We start from the raw sequence: 20,229 nt of genomic DNA on the forward strand, positions 1-20,229 counted from the left end.
CATGTCTCCCTGCAGAATCACGGCCACGGGTGTACGCTGCACGGAGACACGGTCAGTGAAAAATCACTGATGTGTGAGCAGACCCATTCATTATAATGGGTCTGCGTATGTCAGTGATTCTGGTACGTTTTAAAAAAAGCACATACGTACCAGAATCACTGACGTGTGAAAGGGGCCTTATACATTAGACTTAGAGGAAAAGTTTCCAAGCGTTTTGAACTATTCAAACAAGTCTCTGTTAACATAGCCTTAGGCCCCATGCTCACGTTGAGTATTTGGTGAGTTTTTACCTCAGTATTTGTAGCCAAAACCAGGAGTGGAACAATCAGAGGAAAAGTATAATAGAAACATGTTACCACTTCTGCATTTTATACCCACAACTGATTTTGGTTATAAATGTCAATAAGGGGTCTATAAGGCCACATTCACGCTTGTATTTGATCAGTTTTTTTACCTGAGTATTTTTAAGCCAAACCCAGGGGTGGGTATAAAATACAGAAGTGGTGATGTGTTTCCATTATAGCTTTCCTCTGATTGTTCCACTCCTGGTTTTGGCTACAAATACTGAGGTAAAAAAACTCACCAAATACTCAATGTGTACACATGGCCTTACAAATACTGAGGTAAAATAATCACCAAATACTCAACATGTGCACATGGCCTTACAAATACTGAGGTAAATGATCACCAAATATTCAACCTGTGCATATGGCCTTAGGCTGGAAACACACCTATGCGTGTAAAATCGGTCTGATTTGCCTGAAAAAAACTCGGCCGATTTTAGTTCACGTTAGGTCAGTGTGCAATGCAAGTGCAATGCTTTTTTTTAATTGTTTCCAGGGTAGCAGAGCGTGTGTAATGCGTGTGTGATCCGTGTGTGATCCTTTTTTTTCTCAGCAGCTGTCATCTGCCATGCAGCTCTGCTACATGGCCGCTGACAGCAGCCACAGACAGAGCCATGTAGCAGAGCTGAATGGCCGCTGACAGCAGACACAGACAGAGCCGCATGATCAGAATGAAGTCGGATGAACGTCACCCGACTTCATTGTCATCCTGCGGCTCTGTCTGTGTGGCATGGCCTGATTTTCGGTCACTGGTGAAGGTCTCACCGGTGACCAGAAATCCAGTGAGCCGCGCGATCAGCAGTGCCATCACTGAGGTTACCCGCGGCCACAGCAGAAGTCCTCCAGCTGAGATCTGTGGCTGCGGGTAACCTGAGTGACATCATCGCTGATAGCGCGACTCACTTCAGTCGCTGTGGGGAGCTCACAGAGAGCGGTCGTGGTCTGTGACCGCTCTCTGTCAGATTCCGATGTAGCAGAGCTGACAGCGTCGAGGGACCTCTGTGGATTACGTCGGACCTGGAGGGGTATTTGGGGGTTTAATAAAGTGGTGAAAGAGGTTGTTTTTTTGTCATTTATTTCAAATAAAGGATTTTTTGTTGTATGTCTTTATTTTCTTTATCTTACAGGGTAATCATGGAAGGAATCTCGTGGAGACGCCTGCCATGATTAATCTAGGACTTAATGGCAGCTATGGGCTGCTGCCATTAACTCCTTATTACCTCGATTGCCACCGCACCAGGGCAATTCGGGATGGACGGGTACAGTCCCGGGACAGTCGCATCTAATGGATGCGGCTATTCCGGGCGGCTGCTAGCTGATATTGTTAGGGTGGGGGGCTCTCCATAACGTGGGGCTCCCCATCCTGAGAATACCAGCCAGCAGCCGTGTGGCTATACCCTGGCTGGTATTAAAATTGGGGGGAACCGCACGCCGTTTTATTTTTTAATTATTTATTTATTGTTTTAACTGTATGATATAGACCCGCCCACCGGCAGCTGTGATTGGTTGCAGTGTGACAGCTGTCACTCATCGTGGGGGCGTGTCTGACTGCAAATAATCATAGGCGCCGGTGGGCGGGGAAAGCACGGAATACGAGATTGAATAAAGAGCGGCCGGCTTTTTCAAAAGAGGAGAAGCCGCTGGAGCAGTGTGAATGCCGTGCAGCGCCGCGCCGGTGATCGGTGAGTATGAGAGAGAGGGGGGAGAGAGATAGACCGACATGGACAGAGAGAGACTGACAGAGAGAGAGACCGACCGACAGAGAGAGAATAGAGACGGAGAGAGAGAGACCGACTGACATTAATCGCATGTTTCTCAAAACACTGGAAATGAGTGAGGTCTCACAATGTCGGTCAATCACTATAATTGACCGACATTGTGAGACCTCACTCATTTCCAGTGTTTTGAGAAACATGCGATTAATGTATTTAGAAAAACGAATGTCACTAGGATGGTGTGAGTGGCGGTCCGTGTGACATGCTTTTTTTTCACACTCCCATAGAGTTGCATTGGAGAGACTCGTGCGTGAAACTTGCCAAAAAGCAGCATGGTGCGATTTTTTTCTCAGTCCGATTTGGAGTGAGAAATAAAAACGCAGATGAGAGCTGATTCATTGAATAACATGTGTCTGAGTGCAATGCGAGATTTTCTCACATTGCACTACTGCGAGAAACTCGCAAGTGAGAAGCCGGCCTTACAAATACTTAGGTAAATAATCACCAAATGCTCAACATGTGCACGTGGCCTTACAAATACTGAGGTAAATAATCACCAGATACTCAACCTGTGCATGTGGCCTTACAAATACTGATGTAAATAATCACCAAATACTCAACCTGTGCATGTGGCCTTACAAATACTGAGGTAAAATCATAACCAAATACTCAACATGTGCACGGGGCCTTACAAATACTGAGGTAAATAATCACCAAATACTCAACATGTGCATGTGGCCTTACAAATACTGAGGTAAATAATCACCAAATACTCAACATGTGCACGGGGTCTTACAAATACTGAGGTAAAGAACTCACTAAACACTGAACATGTGCACGGGGTCTTACAAATACTGAGCTAAATAATCACCAAATACTCAACATGTGCACATGGCCTTACAGATACTGAGGTAAATAATCACCAGATACTCAACATGTGCACGGGGCCTTACAAATACTGAGGTAAATAATCACCAGATACTCAACATGTGCACGGGGCCTTACAAATACTGAGGTAAATAATCACCAGATACTCAACCTGTGCATGTGGCCTTACAAATACTGATGTAAATAATCACCAAATACTCAACCTGTGCATGTGGTCTTACAAATACTGAGCTAAATAATCACCAAATACTCAACATGTGCACATGGCCTTACAAATACTGAGGTAAATAATCACCAGATACTCAACATGTGCACGGGGCCTTACAAATACTGAGGTAAATAATCACCAAATACTCAACATGTGCACGGGGTCTTACAAATACTGAGGTAAAGAACTCACTAGACACTGAACATGTGCATGGAGTCTTACAAATACTCAGGTAAATAATCACCAAATACTCAACATGTGCACGGGGCCTTACAAATACTGAGGTAAATAATCACCAGATACTCAACCTGTGCATGTGGCCTTACAAATACTGAGGAAAATAATCACCAGATACTCAACCTGTGCATGTGGCCTTACAAATACTGAGGTAAATAATCACCAAATACTCAACATGTGCACGGGGTCTTACAAATACTCAGGTAAATAATCACCAAATACTCAACATGTGCACGGGGTCTTACAAATACTCAGGTAAATAATCACCAAATACTCAACATGTGCGCGGGGCCTTACATATACTGAGGTAAAGAACTCACTAAACACTGAACATGTGCATGTGGTCTGAGAAGTATGCATGACTTGTCATTATCCTTAGAAACAGAGTCAGGGCGTGTGCAATGTGGTTCATGGCTCTAGTTAGCTGTTGGAGGACGTTTTGTGAGCCCTAGATCCTTTCATTCACAATTTTTACACACATATAAGTTTCTCATTTAGTTTAATAAATAACTCCATAGTAAAGCAAAAGCTGCTAAAACATCAACCAAGAATCCATTCAAATAAATAAGCCATCGAAACTTAGTAACACAATTGTGAAAACTGTATTGTAAAACGGTATTTCACTTTCTAATATCAACCTTTAGTATAGAAAATTAAATATGAAAATGAAGCTTGTTTAGACCATCAAGAAGAACTCTCCATTTGGACCTGGCAGCTGTGTCATTGTACTTGAGTTTAGAATCTGATGGTATTTTGTGAATTTGTTGATGTGTTTTAAGTGAATTATGAAATGTGAATATTTTTATTCATATTTTTGTAGCAGGTGTATAACTCCCTCTTTCAGTGGGAGTTAGTTTCATGTATGAACCTAACAGGTTTATGCTTTGCAAAGGCAAAACCAAAGAAGGTGCGGATCCAAAATACAGGGTGGGCCATAAGTATGGATACACCCTGATAAAATGAAAGTGGTTGCTGATATCACCTTACCGTTTGTGGCATATTAGTACATGAGAGGAGCCAAACATTTGAGGCCAGGTGACGCCGATGGCGGCCATCTGCAAAGCCGTCATTTTGAATTCAACTTTATATTTTTAATGGGAAGGGGGTCATGTGACACATAAAACACATAGAGAATTGCACAAGAAAAACAATGGTGTGCTCATTTTTAATGTATCTTTATTCACTATCGAGTTATTGACACGTTTGTGACATGGAACAACGACAGTAACCCACTAAAGGATGTGCTCAAAGTGCTGCCCATTGTGTTGAATTATCAACGCGATTCTCTTCTGCCACTCTTGACACACCGAGAACAATACCACAGATGCATGATCCAGGATGTGGGGCACCTGAAACAATGGATAGAGGAGGCCTGTGGTAGCATTTCTTCTGTGGCATTGCTCTCGCATTAAAAGGTGAACTGGATGTAATGTACAGTAATCTTATGAAAACCATAGAAACTAACTGCTGCATATATCATATTTAATAATAGATATTTATTAGTTAACAAAGTTTACAATTAAAAACATAATAGGCAATGCGGGGCTGAGTAAAAAGTGGACAATACAGACATGGAATACAAAAAGTGATATGAGAAAGGGCCATGGGGGGGGGGGGGTCACAACAAATATATACACCTGCAGTCACAGTATCAACCACCCAAAATAGTTTGTAGTACAATCATAACCTATAAGGTATTTATTTTAGGCAAACTAATTAATGGTCTCATAAAAGATGGGGTCAAACAATCGGAAAAATGCCAGTAGCAAATATGGCTACAGCTTTAACGTTTATGACAGGCAATCCCCACATGTTTATGTGCTAATAGCCGTATAACATGAGGGGTGGGGACTCAAACATGGTGCTGGAGCACCGGCGATACTTTATGGAGTAGCGAGCATTCCTAAGCATCCCAATGCTCAAACGAGTATCAAGCCGTAGCAACACTCTCGCTCATCACTTTTGTCTACACAGTAGTACCTGTACGATTCTGATGCAAATAGACTTGTAGAACCCAGTGGTTGCTGATTTGTTCCATTTTCAAGTGTTGATTGGCTGAAAGGAGTGAGACTTAAGGCCCTGTCACACACAGAGATAAATCTGCGGCAGATCTGTGGTTGCAGCAAAAATTGTGGACAATCAGTGCCAGGTTTGTGGCTGTGTACAAATGGAACAATATGTCCATGATTTCACTGCAACCACAGATCTGCCAAAGATTTATCTCTGCGTGTGACGGAGCCTTTAGGCAAAAGAAAGGTGGTAAAACATTGTTTTGTTCTACGTAGAAGGTGCTCAGCAGGGAGACTTTTGGTCCTGCAGCTAAGACACACAGTGTCTTAGGAGGAGAGAGTCATAGCCAAGGTCTTAGGACACACAGAGAAGATTTCTTTATATATTTTAGTGGTTTAGTGGTCCAGCACTTTGATACTGATCACCTATTCTTAGGACAGATGTATATGTTATTTAACTGCAGATATAGGATTATTCAGCAAGTAAATCGTGTTAAAATAGTGGGAACCGCCAACTGCTTCCATGATTGCCAGAAGGTCATGATTTACAAATCAGGAACACCACAGCTATGTACACTGTTTTATTCTCATAATTGGGTACTGCAACTACACTCCCATTAAAATGAATTGGAGCATTGGAGCTGAGTTAAGGTATCTTGGAACAGTCACTACACAGCGTGCATAGCTGTAGTTTTCCATATATTTCTGAATGACTGTGGGAGCTACTATCATCTAATGTCAACTCTCCACTGATCTGAATCAATGGACTAGGCTAGATCTGAATCAATGGACTAGGCTATAATTATCAAGTCTTAAAATACCTCTTTAAAGGCAATTTGTCGACAGGTTTTTGCTACCCCATATGACAGCTATGTAGTGGCAGAAACTGCGATTACAGCAATAAATCGTTTATTGGGCTGCCTCTTGTAGTATTTATAAAATCACTGTTTTACATGCTGCAGAACTACCAGTTTTCTGAATACTGAGCTCTGTATAACAACCCTGCCCACACCATTGATTGGCAACTTTCTGTGTTCACTGCATTGGCAGAAAACTGACAATCAGTGGTTGGGTGGGGTTATACGGGGCTCATGAATATGGAGAACTATAGTTTACTAGTTCTCTGTGACTTTTTTTTTTTCAAAACTACAGCAAACAGCTAAGTAAGTTACACCAGTGGAATCAGGATATCTGTCTATACAATATGATGTTCTCAGAATAGGTGGCAAAAATCTGGTGACTAATTGCCTTTCAGTATGTTTGTAAAAATACTGTAACTCATATTATATATTTTACAGAGCCAAAATTACTAAAGGACTTCAGGATTTGAGTCAAGTGGACCCGGCTGGTGAAACATACATGCACGAAGGTTTTATGCAAGTAAGTTGTAAAGATATAAATATAAAATAGATATAAATCTTTATTTTTATATAGCGCTAACATATTCCGCAGCGCTTTACATACATCAGGAACACTGTCCCCATAGGGGCTCACAATCTAAATTCCCTATCTGTATGTCTTTGGATATAATACTTATGTCTTGTAGATACTAATTTGCCTGTATAAATACAATTATATTTCACCAATTGTATGTCTTAATAAGCATATGCTTATCATTATTAAACCGAGTATACTTTACATGTTCAACATTGCATACACTTTTAGATTCCTTAAAGCGGTTTTCCCACAAACAAAGTTAATTTTAAAATTGAATTTAATCAATAGATCTTGGAATAGTAATACGTTTCACAATTGGATTTGTTTAAAAAAAAATGTTCCTGTGCTGAGATAATCTTATATCTGTGCCCCTGCTATGTACTGTGTAATGGCTGTGTCTGACTGTACAGGAACATGGTCTAATCATTAGAGATGAGCGAACCGGTCCCGGTTCGGCTCGAGGCGGTTCGCCGAACGGGGGGTCTGGCTCGAGTTCGGCTCGTCGAACGTTCGACGAACCGAACTCGAGCCCATAGGAAACAATGGCAGGCAATCACAAACACAGTAAAACACCTAGAAAACACCCTGAAAGGTGTCCAAAAGGTGACAAACAACTCACAACATAACACAAACACATGGGAAAGTGACAAGGACATATACTCATGTGAAAACAAAACAGCTGGACAAGGAAAAAGAGGGAGACACACAGATATATGAGTATATGCAAAGAAACATCGATTCCATTATTGTGCAACTTGAGCCCTGCTCATTTTAGGCTTCCAATCTGGATAAATTGCCTGAGCTCGCCACGTACGCCTTGAGGATCTTGTCGTGTCCTGCAGCCAGCGTTCTCTCGGAACCTGTCTTCAGTGCTGCTGGGGGTCTGCTGGCAGATAAGCACACGTGTCTGTCCACTGACAATGTGGACCTGGCTCTCAGAGGACTTTTCTTCCCCTGGGTCAGCCAGGGGAGGCGAAAGGCACGCGTATTTTTGAGAGTGCTTCATGCAAAGCATCTTTTTCTTTGTCAAAAGGGGGGCTCAACCGATGCCAGTCAAGTGGGGTGTGTGTGGCCCAGTTAGTGGCAACGAGGGAGACTGTGGTTGGAGTCCCCTCGCTGTGTCTCTAAAAGAACCAAGATGAACAAGTCATGGCTCTCAGAGGACTTTTCTTCCCCTGGGTCAGCCAGGGGACGGGAAAGGCACGCGTATTTTTGAGAGTGCTTCATGCAAAGCATCTTTTTCTTTGTCAAAAGGGGGGGTCAACCGATGCCAGTCAAGTGGGGTGTGTGTGGCCCAGTTAGTGGCAACGAGGGAGACTGTGGTTGGAGTCCCCTCGCTGTGTCTCTAAAAGAACCAAGATGAACAAGTCATGGCTCTCAGAGGACTTTTCTTCCCCTGGGTCAGCCAGGGGACGGGAAAGGCACGCGTATTTTTGAGAGTGCTTCATGCAAAGCATCTTTTTCTTTTTCAAAAGGGGGCTCAACCGATGCCAGTCAAGTGGGGTGTGTGTGGCCCAGTTAGTGGCAACGAGGGAGACTGTGGTTGGAGTCCCCTCGCTGTGTCTCTAAAAGAACCAAGATGAACAAGTCATGGCTCTCAGAGGACTTTTCTTCCCCTGGGTCAGCCAGGGGACGGGAAAGGCACGCGTATTTTTGAGAGTGCTTCATGAAAAGCATCTTTTTCTTTGTCAAAAGGGGGGGTCAACCGATGCCAGTCAAGTGGGGTGTGTGTGGCCCAGTTAGTGGCAACGAGGGAGACTGTGGTTGGAGTCCCCTCGCTGTGTCTCTAAAAGAACCAAGATGAACAAGTCATGGCTCTCAGAGGACTTTTCTTCCCCTGGGTCAGCCAGGGGACGGGAAAGGCACGCGTATTTTTGAGAGTGCTTCATGCAAAGCATCTTTTTCTTTTTCAAAAGGGGGCTCAACCGATGCCAGTCAAGTGGGGTGTGTGTGGCCCAGTTAGTGGCAACGAGGGAGACTGTGGTTGGAGTCCCCTCGCTGTGTCTCTAAAAGAACCAAGATGAACAAGTCATGGCTCTCAGAGGACTTTTCTTCCCCTGGGTCAGCCAGGGGACGGGAAAGGCACGCGTATTTTTGAGAGTGCTTCATGCAAAGCATCTTTTTCTTTTTCAAAAGGGGGCTCAACCGATGCCAGTCAAGTGGGGTGTGTGTGGCCCAGTTAGTGGCAACGAGGGAGACTGTGGTTGGAGTCCCCTCGCTGTGTCTCTAAAAGAACCAAGATGAACAAGTCATGGCTCTCAGAGGACTTTTCTTCCCCTGGGTCAGCCAGGGGACGGGAAAGGCACGCGTATTTTTGAGAGTGCTTCATGAAAAGCATCTTTTTCTTTGTCAAAAGGGGGGGTCAACCGATGCCAGTCAAGTGGGGTGTGTGTGGCCCAGTTAGTGGCAACGAGGGAGACTGTGGTTGGAGTCCCCTCGCTGTGTCTCTAAAAGAACCAAGATGAACAAGTCATGGCTCTCAGAGGACTTTTCTTCCTCTGGGTCAGCCAGGGGACGGGAAAGGCACGCGTATTTTTGAGAGTGCTTCATGCAAAGCATCTTTTTCTTTTTCAAAAGGGGGCTCAACCGATGCCAGTCAAGTGGGGTGTGTGTGGCCCAGTTAGTGGCAACGAGGGAGACTGTGGTTGGAGTCCCCTCGCTGTGTCTCTAAAAGAACCAAGATGAACAAGTCATGGCTCTCAGAGGACTTTTCTTCCCCTGGGTCAGCCAGGGGACGGGAAAGGCACGCGTATTTTTGAGAGTGCTTCATGCAAAGCATCTTTTTCTTTGTCAAAAGGGGGGGTCAACCGATGCCAGTCAAGTGGGGTGTGTGTGGCCCAGTTAGTGGCAACGAGGGAGACTGTGGTTGGAGTCCCCTCGCTGTGTCTCTAAAAGAACCAAGATGAACAAGTCATGGCTCTCAGAGGACTTTTCTTCCCCTGGGTCAGCCAGGGGACGGGAAAGGCACGCGTATTTTTGAGAGTGCTTCATGCAAAGCATCTTTTTCTTTGTCAAAAGGGGGGGTCAACCGATGCCAGTCAAGTGGGGTGTGTGTGGCCCAGTTAGTGGCAACGAGGGAGACTGTGGTTGGAGTCCCCTCGCTGTGTCTCTAAAAGAACCAAGATGAACAAGTCATGGCTCTCAGAGGACTTTTCTTCCCCTGGGTCAGCCAGGGGACGGGAAAGGCACGCGTATTTTTGAGAGTGCTTCATGCAAAGCATCTTTTTCTTTTTCAAAAGGGGGCTCAACCGATGCCAGTCAAGTGGGGTGTGTGTGGCCCAGTTAGTGGCAACGAGGGAGACTGTGGTTGGAGTCCCCTCGCTGTGTCTCTAAAAGAACCAAGATGAACAAGTCATGGCTCTCAGAGGACTTTTCTTCCCCTGGGTCAGCCAGGGGACGGGAAAGGCACGCGTATTTTTGAGAGTGCTTCATGAAAAGCATCTTTTTCTTTGTCAAAAGGGGGGGTCAACCGATGCCAGTCAAGTGGGGTGTGTGTGGCCCAGTTAGTGGCAACGAGGGAGACTGTGGTTGGAGTCCCCTCGCTGTGTCTCTAAAAGAACCAAGATGAACAAGTCATGGCTCTCAGAGGACTTTTCTTCCCCTGGGTCAGCCAGGGGACGGGAAAGGCACGCGTATTTTTGAGAGTGCTTCATGCAAAGCATCTTTTTCTTTTTCAAAAGGGGGCTCAACCGATGCCAGTCAAGTGGGGTGTGTGTGGCCCAGTTAGTGGCAACGAGGGAGACTGTGGTTGGAGTCCCCTCGCTGTGTCTCTAAAAGAACCAAGATGAACAAGTCATGGCTCTCAGAGGACTTTTCTTCCCCTGGGTCAGCCAGGGGACGGGAAAGGCACGCGTATTTTTGAGAGTGCTTCATGAAAAGCATCTTTTTCTTTGTCAAAAGGGGGGGTCAACCGATGCCAGTCAAGTGGGGTGTGTGTGGCCCAGTTAGTGGCAACGAGGGAGACTGTGGTTGGAGTCCCCTCGCTGTGTCTCTAAAAGAACCAAGATGAACAAGTCATGGCTCTCAGAGGACTTTTCTTCCCCTGGGTCAGCCAGGGGACGGGAAAGGCACGCGTATTTTTGAGAGTGCTTCATGCAAAGCATCTTTTTCTTTTTCAAAAGGGGGCTCAACCGATGCCAGTCAAGTGGGGTGTGTGTGGCCCAGTTAGTGGCAACGAGGGAGACTGTGGTTGGAGTCCCCTCGCTGTGTCTCTAAAAGAACCAAGATGAACAAGTCATGGCTCTCAGAGGACTTTTCTTCCCCTGGGTCAGCCAGGGGACGGGAAAGGCACGCGTATTTTTGAGAGTGCTTCATGCAAAGCATCTTTTTCTTTGTCAAAAGGGGGGGTCAACCGATGCCAGTCAAGTGGGGTGTGTGTGGCCCAGTTAGTGGCAACGAGGGAGACTGTGGTTGGAGTCCCCTCGCTGTGTCTCTAAAAGAACCAAGATGAACAAGTCATGGCTCTCAGAGGACTTTTCTTCCCCTGGGTCAGCCAGGGGACGGGAAAGGCACGCGTATTTTTGAGAGTGCTTCATGCAAAGCATCTTTTTCTTTGTCAAAAGGGGGGGTCAACCGATGCCAGTCAAGTGGGGTGTGTGTGGCCCAGTTAGTGGCAACGAGGGAGACTGTGGTTGGAGTCCCCTCGCTGTGTCTCTAAAAGAACCAAGATGAACAAGTCATGGCTCTCAGAGGACTTTTCTTCCCCTGGGTCAGCCAGGGGACGGGAAAGGCACGCGTATTTTTGAGAGTGCTTCATGCAAAGCATCTTTTTCTTTTTCAAAAGGGGGCTCAACCGATGCCAGTCAAGTGGGGTGTGTGTGGCCCAGTTAGTGGCAACGAGGGAGACTGTGGTTGGAGTCCCCTCGCTGTGTCTCTAAAAGAACCAAGATGAACAAGTCATGGCTCTCAGAGGACTTTTCTTCCCCTGGGTCAGCCAGGGGACGGGAAAGGCACGCGTATTTTTGAGAGTGCTTCATGAAAAGCATCTTTTTCTTTGTCAAAAGGGGGGGTCAACCGATGCCAGTCAAGTGGGGTGTGTGTGGCCCAGTTAGTGGCAACGAGGGAGACTGTGGTTGGAGTCCCCTCGCTGTGTCTCTAAAAGAACCAAGATGAACAAGTCATGGCTCTCAGAGGACTTTTCTTCCCCTGGGTCAGCCAGGGGACGGGAAAGGCACGCGTATTTTTGAGAGTGCTTCATGCAAAGCATCTTTTTCTTTTTCAAAAGGGGGCTCAACCGATGCCAGTCAAGTGGGGTGTGTGTGGCCCAGTTAGTGGCAACGAGGGAGACTGTGGTTGGAGTCCCCTCGCTGTGTCTCTAAAAGAACCAAGATGAACAAGTCATGGCTCTCAGAGGACTTTTCTTCCCCTGGGTCAGCCAGGGGACGGGAAAGGCACGCGTATTTTTGAGAGTGCTTCATGCAAAGCATCTTTTTCTTTGTCAAAAGGGGGGGTCAACCGATGCCAGTCAAGTGGGGTGTGTGTGGCCCAGTTAGTGGCAACGAGGGAGACTGTGGTTGGAGTCCCCTCGCTGTGTCTCTAAAAGAACCAAGATGAACAAGTCATGGCTCTCAGAGGACTTTTCTTCCCCTGGGTCAGCCAGGGGACGGGAAAGGCACGCGTATTTTTGAGAGTGCTTCATGCAAAGCATCTTTTTCTTTTTCAAAAGGGGGCTCAACCGATGCCAGTCAAGTGGGGTGTGTGTGGCCCAGTTAGTGGCAACGAGGGAGACTGTGGTTGGAGTCCCCTCGCTGTGTCTCTAAAAGAACCAAGATGAACAAGTCATGGCTCTCAGAGGACTTTTCTTCCCCTGGGTCAGCCAGGGGACGGGAAAGGCACGCGTATTTTTGAGAGTGCTTCATGCAAAGCATCTTTTTCTTTTTCAAAAGGGGGCTCAACCGATGCCAGTCAAGTGGGGTGTGTGTGGCCCAGTTAGTGGCAACGAGGGAGACTGTGGTTGGAGTCCCCTCGCTGTGTTTTACATGCTTTTAGAAGGGCATGAAATGGCTTGGAGGTTGACTTTCATCATATGCAAACTGTTGGCTACCAAAATGCTGCCTTTCCAACAACTGTGGTTATAGGCAATGAGGAACATACTGATGAAGATGAGACGCAGATACCCGATTGGGATGACAACTTAAATATTCGGTCAGGGCAAGAAGAAACTCGGTCTGAGGGGTAGGGGAGTGCAAACACAACAATTGATGATTAAGTTCTAGATCACACCTACTGTCAACCCACAGTCAGACACTCGAGGAGGTCAACAGAGGCGGTGGAGGAGGATGCAACCGACGTCGAAGTAACCTGGCGCCTTCCTGGACACAGTCGGAGCACTGGTAGCACGTCTACAACTGCATCCTCAGCCACCACTCTGCCTCTGAGCATTATTCGGGGTGGATCAACAGGTCGCATGGCCTCTAAGCCTTGCCTAGCCAGGTCCTTTTTTGACATAGAAAAAGATCGCCCAAATTATGTGATCTGTAAAATTTGTCATGGTTCTCTTAGTAGAGGTCAAAACCTCAGCAGTTTGACAACTTCTTCCATGAATCGTCACATGAATAAATATCATATGGCCCGATGGGAAGCTCACCGTGCTGCAATGCGGCCTAGCGGAGCGAACCATCCACCGCCTGCCCCTTCCAGTGCATCCGCGCGCTCGTCATCTTCTAGGACTGTGGGGACAGCTGTCACACCTGTTTTTCCACCCACAACTTCCACCACTGTAACCGCAACAGGCAGTTTGCTTGGTAGGTCGTCAGTTGGTTTGGAAGGGGAAACAAGTGAGTGTGTACAGCTCTCTCAGACATCGATAGCACCAACTTTGGATGAAGGCAACATCATGTCTCCGCCTGCACTTTCCTCACAAAGCTGCATTTTTCCAGGGACACCCGACTCAACACCGTCTACACACAGCAGCCAGATCTCTGTCCCTCAGATGTGGTCAAATAAAAGGCCACTTCCTGCGACCCATGACAAAGCGAAGAGGTTGACTCTATCCCTCTGTAAGCTGTTGACTACAGAAATGCTGCCTTTCCGCCTAGTGGACACACAGGATTTTAGAGACCTTATGTCTGTCGCTGTGCCCCAGTACCAGATGCCTAGTCGCCACTACTTCTCTAAGAAAGGTGTGCCCGCGCTACACCAGCATGTCGCACACAACATCACCGCTTCCTTGAGAAACTCTGTGTGTGAACGGGTGCATTTCACCACCGATACTTGGACCAGTAAGCATGGACAGGGACGTTACATGTCGCTGACTGGCCACTGGGTAACTATGGTGATAGATGGTGAAGGGTCTGCTGCACAAGTCTTGCCGTCCCCACGACTTGTGTGTCAATCCTCTGTCTGTCCAAGTTCCGCCACTGCTTCTGCATCCTCCACCTCATCTGGGTCCTCCACCTCCGCCCCAAGCCTGCCTGGTCAGGCCACCAGCGTTCTCACTGCGCAGAAGGAATCACGCACCCCTCATTACTATGCTGGTAGCAGAGCGCAACGGCATCAGGCGGTCTTTAGCTTGACATGTCTTTGAAATAGGAGTCACACAGCGACTGAGTTGTGGGCAGCTCTGGAGACTGATTTTGATAAATGGTTGTCTCCACTCAACCTGCAGCCTGGTAAGGCCGTGTGCGACAATGCTGCAAACCTGGGTGCGGCCCTTCGCCTGGGCAAGGTGACACACGTGCCTTGTATGGCTCACGTGTTTAACCTTGTTGTCCAGCAATTTTTAACACACTATCCCGGCCTAGATGGCCTTCTGACCAGGGCACGGAAACTGTCTGCAGTGCTCACTTCCGCCGTTCAACCGCCGCACCTGAGCGACTTGCATCGCTCCAGAAGTCTTTCGGCCTGCCGGTTCATCGCCTGAAATGCGATGTGGCGACACGCTGGAATTCAACTCTCCACATGTTACAGCGACTGTGGCAGCACCGGCGAGCCCTGGTGCAATACGTCATGATGTATAGCCTGGGCCAACGAGATGCAGAAGTGGGGCAGATCACCCTGATGGAGTGATCTCAGATCAAGGACCTATGCACCCTTCTGCACAGTTTCGACATGGCGACGAATATGTTTAGCGCTGACAATGCCATTATCAGCATGACGATTACAGTCATTTACATGCATGAGCACACGCTAAACACTATTCGTAGTCAGGGGGTGGGACAACAGGAAGGGGAGGAACTACAGGAGGATTCATATGCGCAAGACACAACAACATCACCAAGGTCCAGACGTTCATCATCACCAACGCGGCAGGCATGGGACCATGGGGGACAGGGATCAACAAGGGCGCATGGTAGCAGGTGAGATGTTGAGGAAGGTGCAGGAGGACATGAAGATATGGAGGACGAACTGTCCATGGACATGGAAGACTCAGCAGATGAGGGGGACCTTGGTCAAATTTCAGTTGAAAGAGGTTGGGGGGAGATGACAGAGGAAGAAAGAACGGTTAGCACCTCTATGCCACAAACACAGCGTGGACTTGGTGCGCATGGCTGCGCAAGACACATGAGTGCCTTCTTGTTGCACTACCTCCAACATGACCCTCGTATTGTCAAAATTAGAAGTGATGATGACTACTGGCTTGCCACACTATTAGATCCCCGGGACAAGTCCAAATTTTGTGACATAATTCCACCCATAGAAAGGGACGCACGTATGCAGGAGTATCAGCAGAAGCTGTTACTCGATCTTAGCTCGGCTTTTCCACCAAACAACCGTGCAGGTGAAGGGAGTGATTCTCCCAGTTGTAACTTGACAAACATGGGACGGCCTCGTCATCTTCAACAGTCTACCCGTACCAGTAGGACCGTATCTGGTGCTGGTAACAGCAATTTTATGGAATCTTTTCATAATTTTTTTAGACCCTCCTTTGCAAGGCCACCAGAGACAACAAGTCTGACACATAGTCAACGGATGGAGAGGATGATACAGGAGTATCTCCAAATGAACATCGATGCAATGACTTTGCAAATGGAGCCTTGCTCCTTTTGGGCTTCAAATCTAGAAAAATGTCAAGAGCTCTCCAGTTACGCCTCGAAGATTTTGTCGTGTCCAGCTGCCAGCGTTGTCTCTGAACGTGTCTTCAGTGCTGCTGGGTGTGTGCTGACAGATAAGCGCACGCGTCTGTCCAGTGACAATGTGGACAGACTGACGTTCATCAAAATGAACAAGTCATGGATCCAGAAGGAATTTACTACCCCTGTGTCATCCTGGGGAGAGTAAATGCTTGTGGATTTGGAATGTGCTTGATGCAAATCAAAACATCCTGTTTGCAACTAGGGCACAAGTGCTGCCACTGATAAGGTGTCTGTGTGGGGCCCAATTTTTGGAAAAAAAGGGAGACTCCGCTTGGAGTAACCCTTGCTTGCTGTGTTTTTTAAAAATGATACAAGATGAACAGATCTGAAGGCAAGATGAAGCCAACATCATGTCTCCGCCTGCACTTTTCTCACAAACCTGCATTTTTCCAGGGACACCCTACTCAACACCGTCTACAGACAGCAGCCAGATCTCTGTCCCTCAGATGTGGTCAAATAAAAGGCCACTTACTGCGACCCATGACAAAGCTAAGTGGTTGACTCTATCCCTCTGTAAGCTGTTGGCTACCGAAATGCTGCCTTTACGCGTAGTGGACACACAGGATTTTACAGACCTTATGTCTGTCGCTGTGCCCCAGTACCAGATGCCCAATCACCACTGCTTCTCCAAGAAAAGCATGCCCGCGCTACACCGGCATGTCGCACACAACATCACCACTTCCTTGAGAAAATCTGTGTGCGACAGGGTGCATTTCAACACAGATACTTGGACCAGTAAGCATAGACAGGGTCATTACATGTCACTGACTGGGCACTGGCAAACTATGGTGAGAGATGGAGAAGGGTCTGCTGTACAAGTCTTGCCGTCCCCACGAGTTGTTTCAATCCTTGTTCTGTATGTAGAAGTTAATACACTGCTTCTGCCTCTTCAACCTCGTGTGGGTCCTCTACCTTTGCGCAAACCCTGTGTGGTCAGGCCACCCTTCCTTGCAACTGCGCACAAGGACTACCACACACCTCCTTACTATGCTGGCAGCAGAGCTCAATGCCATCAGGCGGTCAAAGTTTTACTTTGAAATGTATGGGAAATGTGAGTCACAACGCTATTACAGAGAATAGTAGTCAGGCAGGGTCAAAACATTAATTGAGGAACAGGAACAGAATGGGACGGCCAGGACTTAATCAGAAAACAAGCAGAGGTGAAATGCGTATCGGCCAACAAGGTACATAAACAGCAAGCAGGAAAAGTAGTCAGGTAACAAGCACACAAAATCATAAAACTGAACTGGGGGTAAAATTAACCAGAGGTTCATAGCTATGTCTGGCAGTGGTCTGCAGACAGGATGGGCATAAAAAAGGGTGTGGTGTCTTCCCATTGGTTGTAGCTGAATGATGGTATTTCATCTGTGAGATACCCACCAGCTACATTCAGCCAGAGATTCTGCATCTGTCAAGGTAATGCAGCCCAGTGGGTGAGCATAACCTGCGTCCACCTGCGCCGCTGGCATCGACTACTCTCCCATCATCAGCACTATTCATGAAAGGAACACGTTGTCACCTGGCGACCGGAGTACAAATTGACGGAGCGGACTCCGTTGGTGACTTAACAGCCGTGTGCGGCAATGATGCAAACCTGGCTGCGGGCCATCCTCAGGGCAATGTGACACACGTGCCTTTTATGGCTCACGTGTTGATCCGAATTCTCCAGCAATTTTTAAAACACCATCACGGCCTACATGGCCTTGTGCAGCGGGCACGCTCGCTATGTGCTCACTTCCATCGTGCGCACACAGCAGCTCAACAACTTTCATCACTCCGGAAGTCTTAGGGTCTGGCAGTTAAACGCCGGAAATGCGATGTTCCGACACGCAGGAATTGGAATCTGCACATGTTGCAGCGTGTGTGGCAGCACCGCAGAGCCCTGCTGAAATACGGTAAGACATATAGCCTGGGATAAGTTGATCCAGAGGTGGTGCAGATCACGCTGCTGGAGTGGTGTCAGATCAAGGACCTATGCACCCTGCTACACAGTTTTGAAATGTCGACGAAGATGTTTAGCACTGGCAATGTCATTCTCAGCGTGACAATTCTGGTCATCTACATGATGGAGCACACTGTAATTATTATTCGGAGTCAGGTGTTGGGACAAGAGGAAGGGGAGGAAGTACAGGAGGAGTCATATGCGGAAGGGATAACAAGATCTACGAGGTCCAGATGGTCAGCGGCACCTATGCGGCAGTCATGGTGAGGGAGAGGGATTAACAAGGGCGCATAGTATCAGCAAAAAGTGTTGATGAAAGTGCAGGAGCCCATGAAGAAATGGAGGACGAACTGGCGATGGGCATGGAAGACTCAGCAGATGATTGAGAGCTTGCTCACATTTCGGTTGTGCGAGGTTGTGGGTAGAGGGCAGAGGAAGGATGCACGATTCTCACCTCTCTGCCACCAACACACCAAGGACTTGGTCCTCCTGGATGCACAAGACACATGAGCGCCTTCTTGCTGCACTACCTACATGACCCTCGGATTGTATGAATTTGAAGTAATCCTGAATACTGGGTTGCCACACTGTTAGATCCCCGGTACAAGACAAAATTTGGCGAACTAATTCCTGCCATAGAAATAGACGCACGTATACAGGAGTATCTGCAGAATGTGGTACGCAATCTTAGATCTACTTTTCCACTAAACACCAGTGCTGCACAGAGTGAATCTCAACACTTTGTCATGGATAGGAGGAAATGGTCTTTTACTTGTCCACATCGGAGGGACCGAGGGATGGCTGCTGTGCTGAGATGGCGTTGAGTACGGTGTCCCTGCACAGTTGCACTTTTGGTCATATCCCAAAATGAGTTGAAAAAGGACAGATGCTGTTGGAAAGGGGAACAGGTGTGTTGGAAAGGGGAAAAAAATTTTGGTCCGTGGATTTGGTGGTTAAACAACTGTAACATTTGCTGAAGAAACAACATCTGTTACAGTGGGACTGGCAGATTTGGATAAAGTGGTATATAATCTGTGACCGCTATATAACAAAAATTAATAAGAAAAGAAAGAGAAAGGTATATATCACCTTCAGCAGTCAGTGTCCACCGTGCTCCCAGTTGGAAAAGGAGAGGTTGGCAACTTGAAGGTTTGGTGGAGGATACAGAGCTGTGTGGCTATGAAACTAATAGTAGCCTGAACCGAGTTAGACGCCATTCGGATCTGGAGACTGTGAGCCCTGTTAGCGTCACAGGGTCCACATGCCCACCCAGCCCAGGAACTCCCTGTTAACAACACAGGGGCCATTGAGTACGCTGACCGTGTGCGTAGGGGCCACACCTGTGGACAGCAGGCGCATCAGCAGCAGCAGGCCTGTTAATGCCACTGGGCTGCACAAGCAGGACTGTTAGGACAGGAGCTGGTCTTAACCGTTCTGCGTTACCAACTGTGGTGGTGGCCTGCATCCACCACCCTATCCCTGCCTACCTCTGGCCTAAAGCCGCAATGGGTTCAACACATGGAGGTGTGCTCTTTCGGAGCATAATAGAAGACTGCGCACCTCCTTGTTGGCTCCAGCCCCTTTTATAACCTGGGTCCGCCCCAAACCAGGGTGAACCACAATGCACCTCCTGGAGACAAAAGCAGAGTGACACGTCATGAGTGGCATAACTAGCGTCCTATTTGGAAACGCAACTTCAATGATGACCTCATGGCTGCCATGACCCAAACACCTCACCAGTCATCGTCTGACCATCAATAATGCGGTGACAAGTCATAGGTGTGGGCCTCTGCAAGCCATTTGGGAGGACACCTGACGCCCTGTGGTCTATATGGGACCCCCACATCAGGGCCAGGGCCAAAGAGTTCATTACCGGACCTAGTCTCTGATGCAGGAAGTGCCTGAGCATGCTCAGTAGCATGAAATACAGTCTCTGAAAAAAGACTATCAGCTTTAGCATGGTGTCTAGGCACAAAACAGGACTTAGACCCGGCACAGAATGCAAGCACCTGTGCAAAGAGGCTTTTCACACTTAGTGTGGGAGCATGCGCTGTATCCCGAAATGAAGACTTAGCGTCAGGAATGGCACAGTCAGGCTGAGCATACTCACTAGGCGAAACACTGTAATTATGCTGCAGCTGGGGTACATCGGCACACGCATGCGCACTAGCTGCCTCTCCACACTTAGACGTGGAGGGGAAATTTGTCTTGGAGATGCTGTCTATGAACAGAAGGAAAAGCTAAAGGAAGCCTGACTTTCTATCCCTCCGAATTATGAAATGCAGCAATGAATTCCATGAGTTTGCTATAACATTAGCGTAGCTAAATGTGCATGAGGGTGTGATGTAGAGGTGCTAGAAATAGCTTGTCACCAG

General features: G+C 47.3%; 1 protein-coding gene across 3 annotated transcripts in view; it reads left to right on the forward strand.

The window, feature by feature from the left end:
- Positions 1 to 20,229, forward strand: part of ANTXR2 (ANTXR cell adhesion molecule 2) — a 356,942-nt gene that overhangs the window by 85,149 nt on the left and 251,564 nt on the right. For all 3 annotated transcript variants that reach the window (XM_075352423.1, XM_075352424.1, XM_075352422.1), the window contains one exon: positions 6,700 to 6,781. In XM_075352423.1, the coding sequence (XP_075208538.1) occupies positions 6,700 to 6,781 (82 nt within the window). The remainder of the gene's footprint in view (positions 1 to 6,699; positions 6,782 to 20,229) is intronic.

Source organism: Anomaloglossus baeobatrachus, chromosome 1 (assembly GCF_048569485.1).
Source record: "Anomaloglossus baeobatrachus isolate aAnoBae1 chromosome 1, aAnoBae1.hap1, whole genome shotgun sequence".
In the NCBI taxonomy this organism is placed as follows: domain Eukaryota; kingdom Metazoa; phylum Chordata; class Amphibia; order Anura; family Aromobatidae; genus Anomaloglossus; species Anomaloglossus baeobatrachus.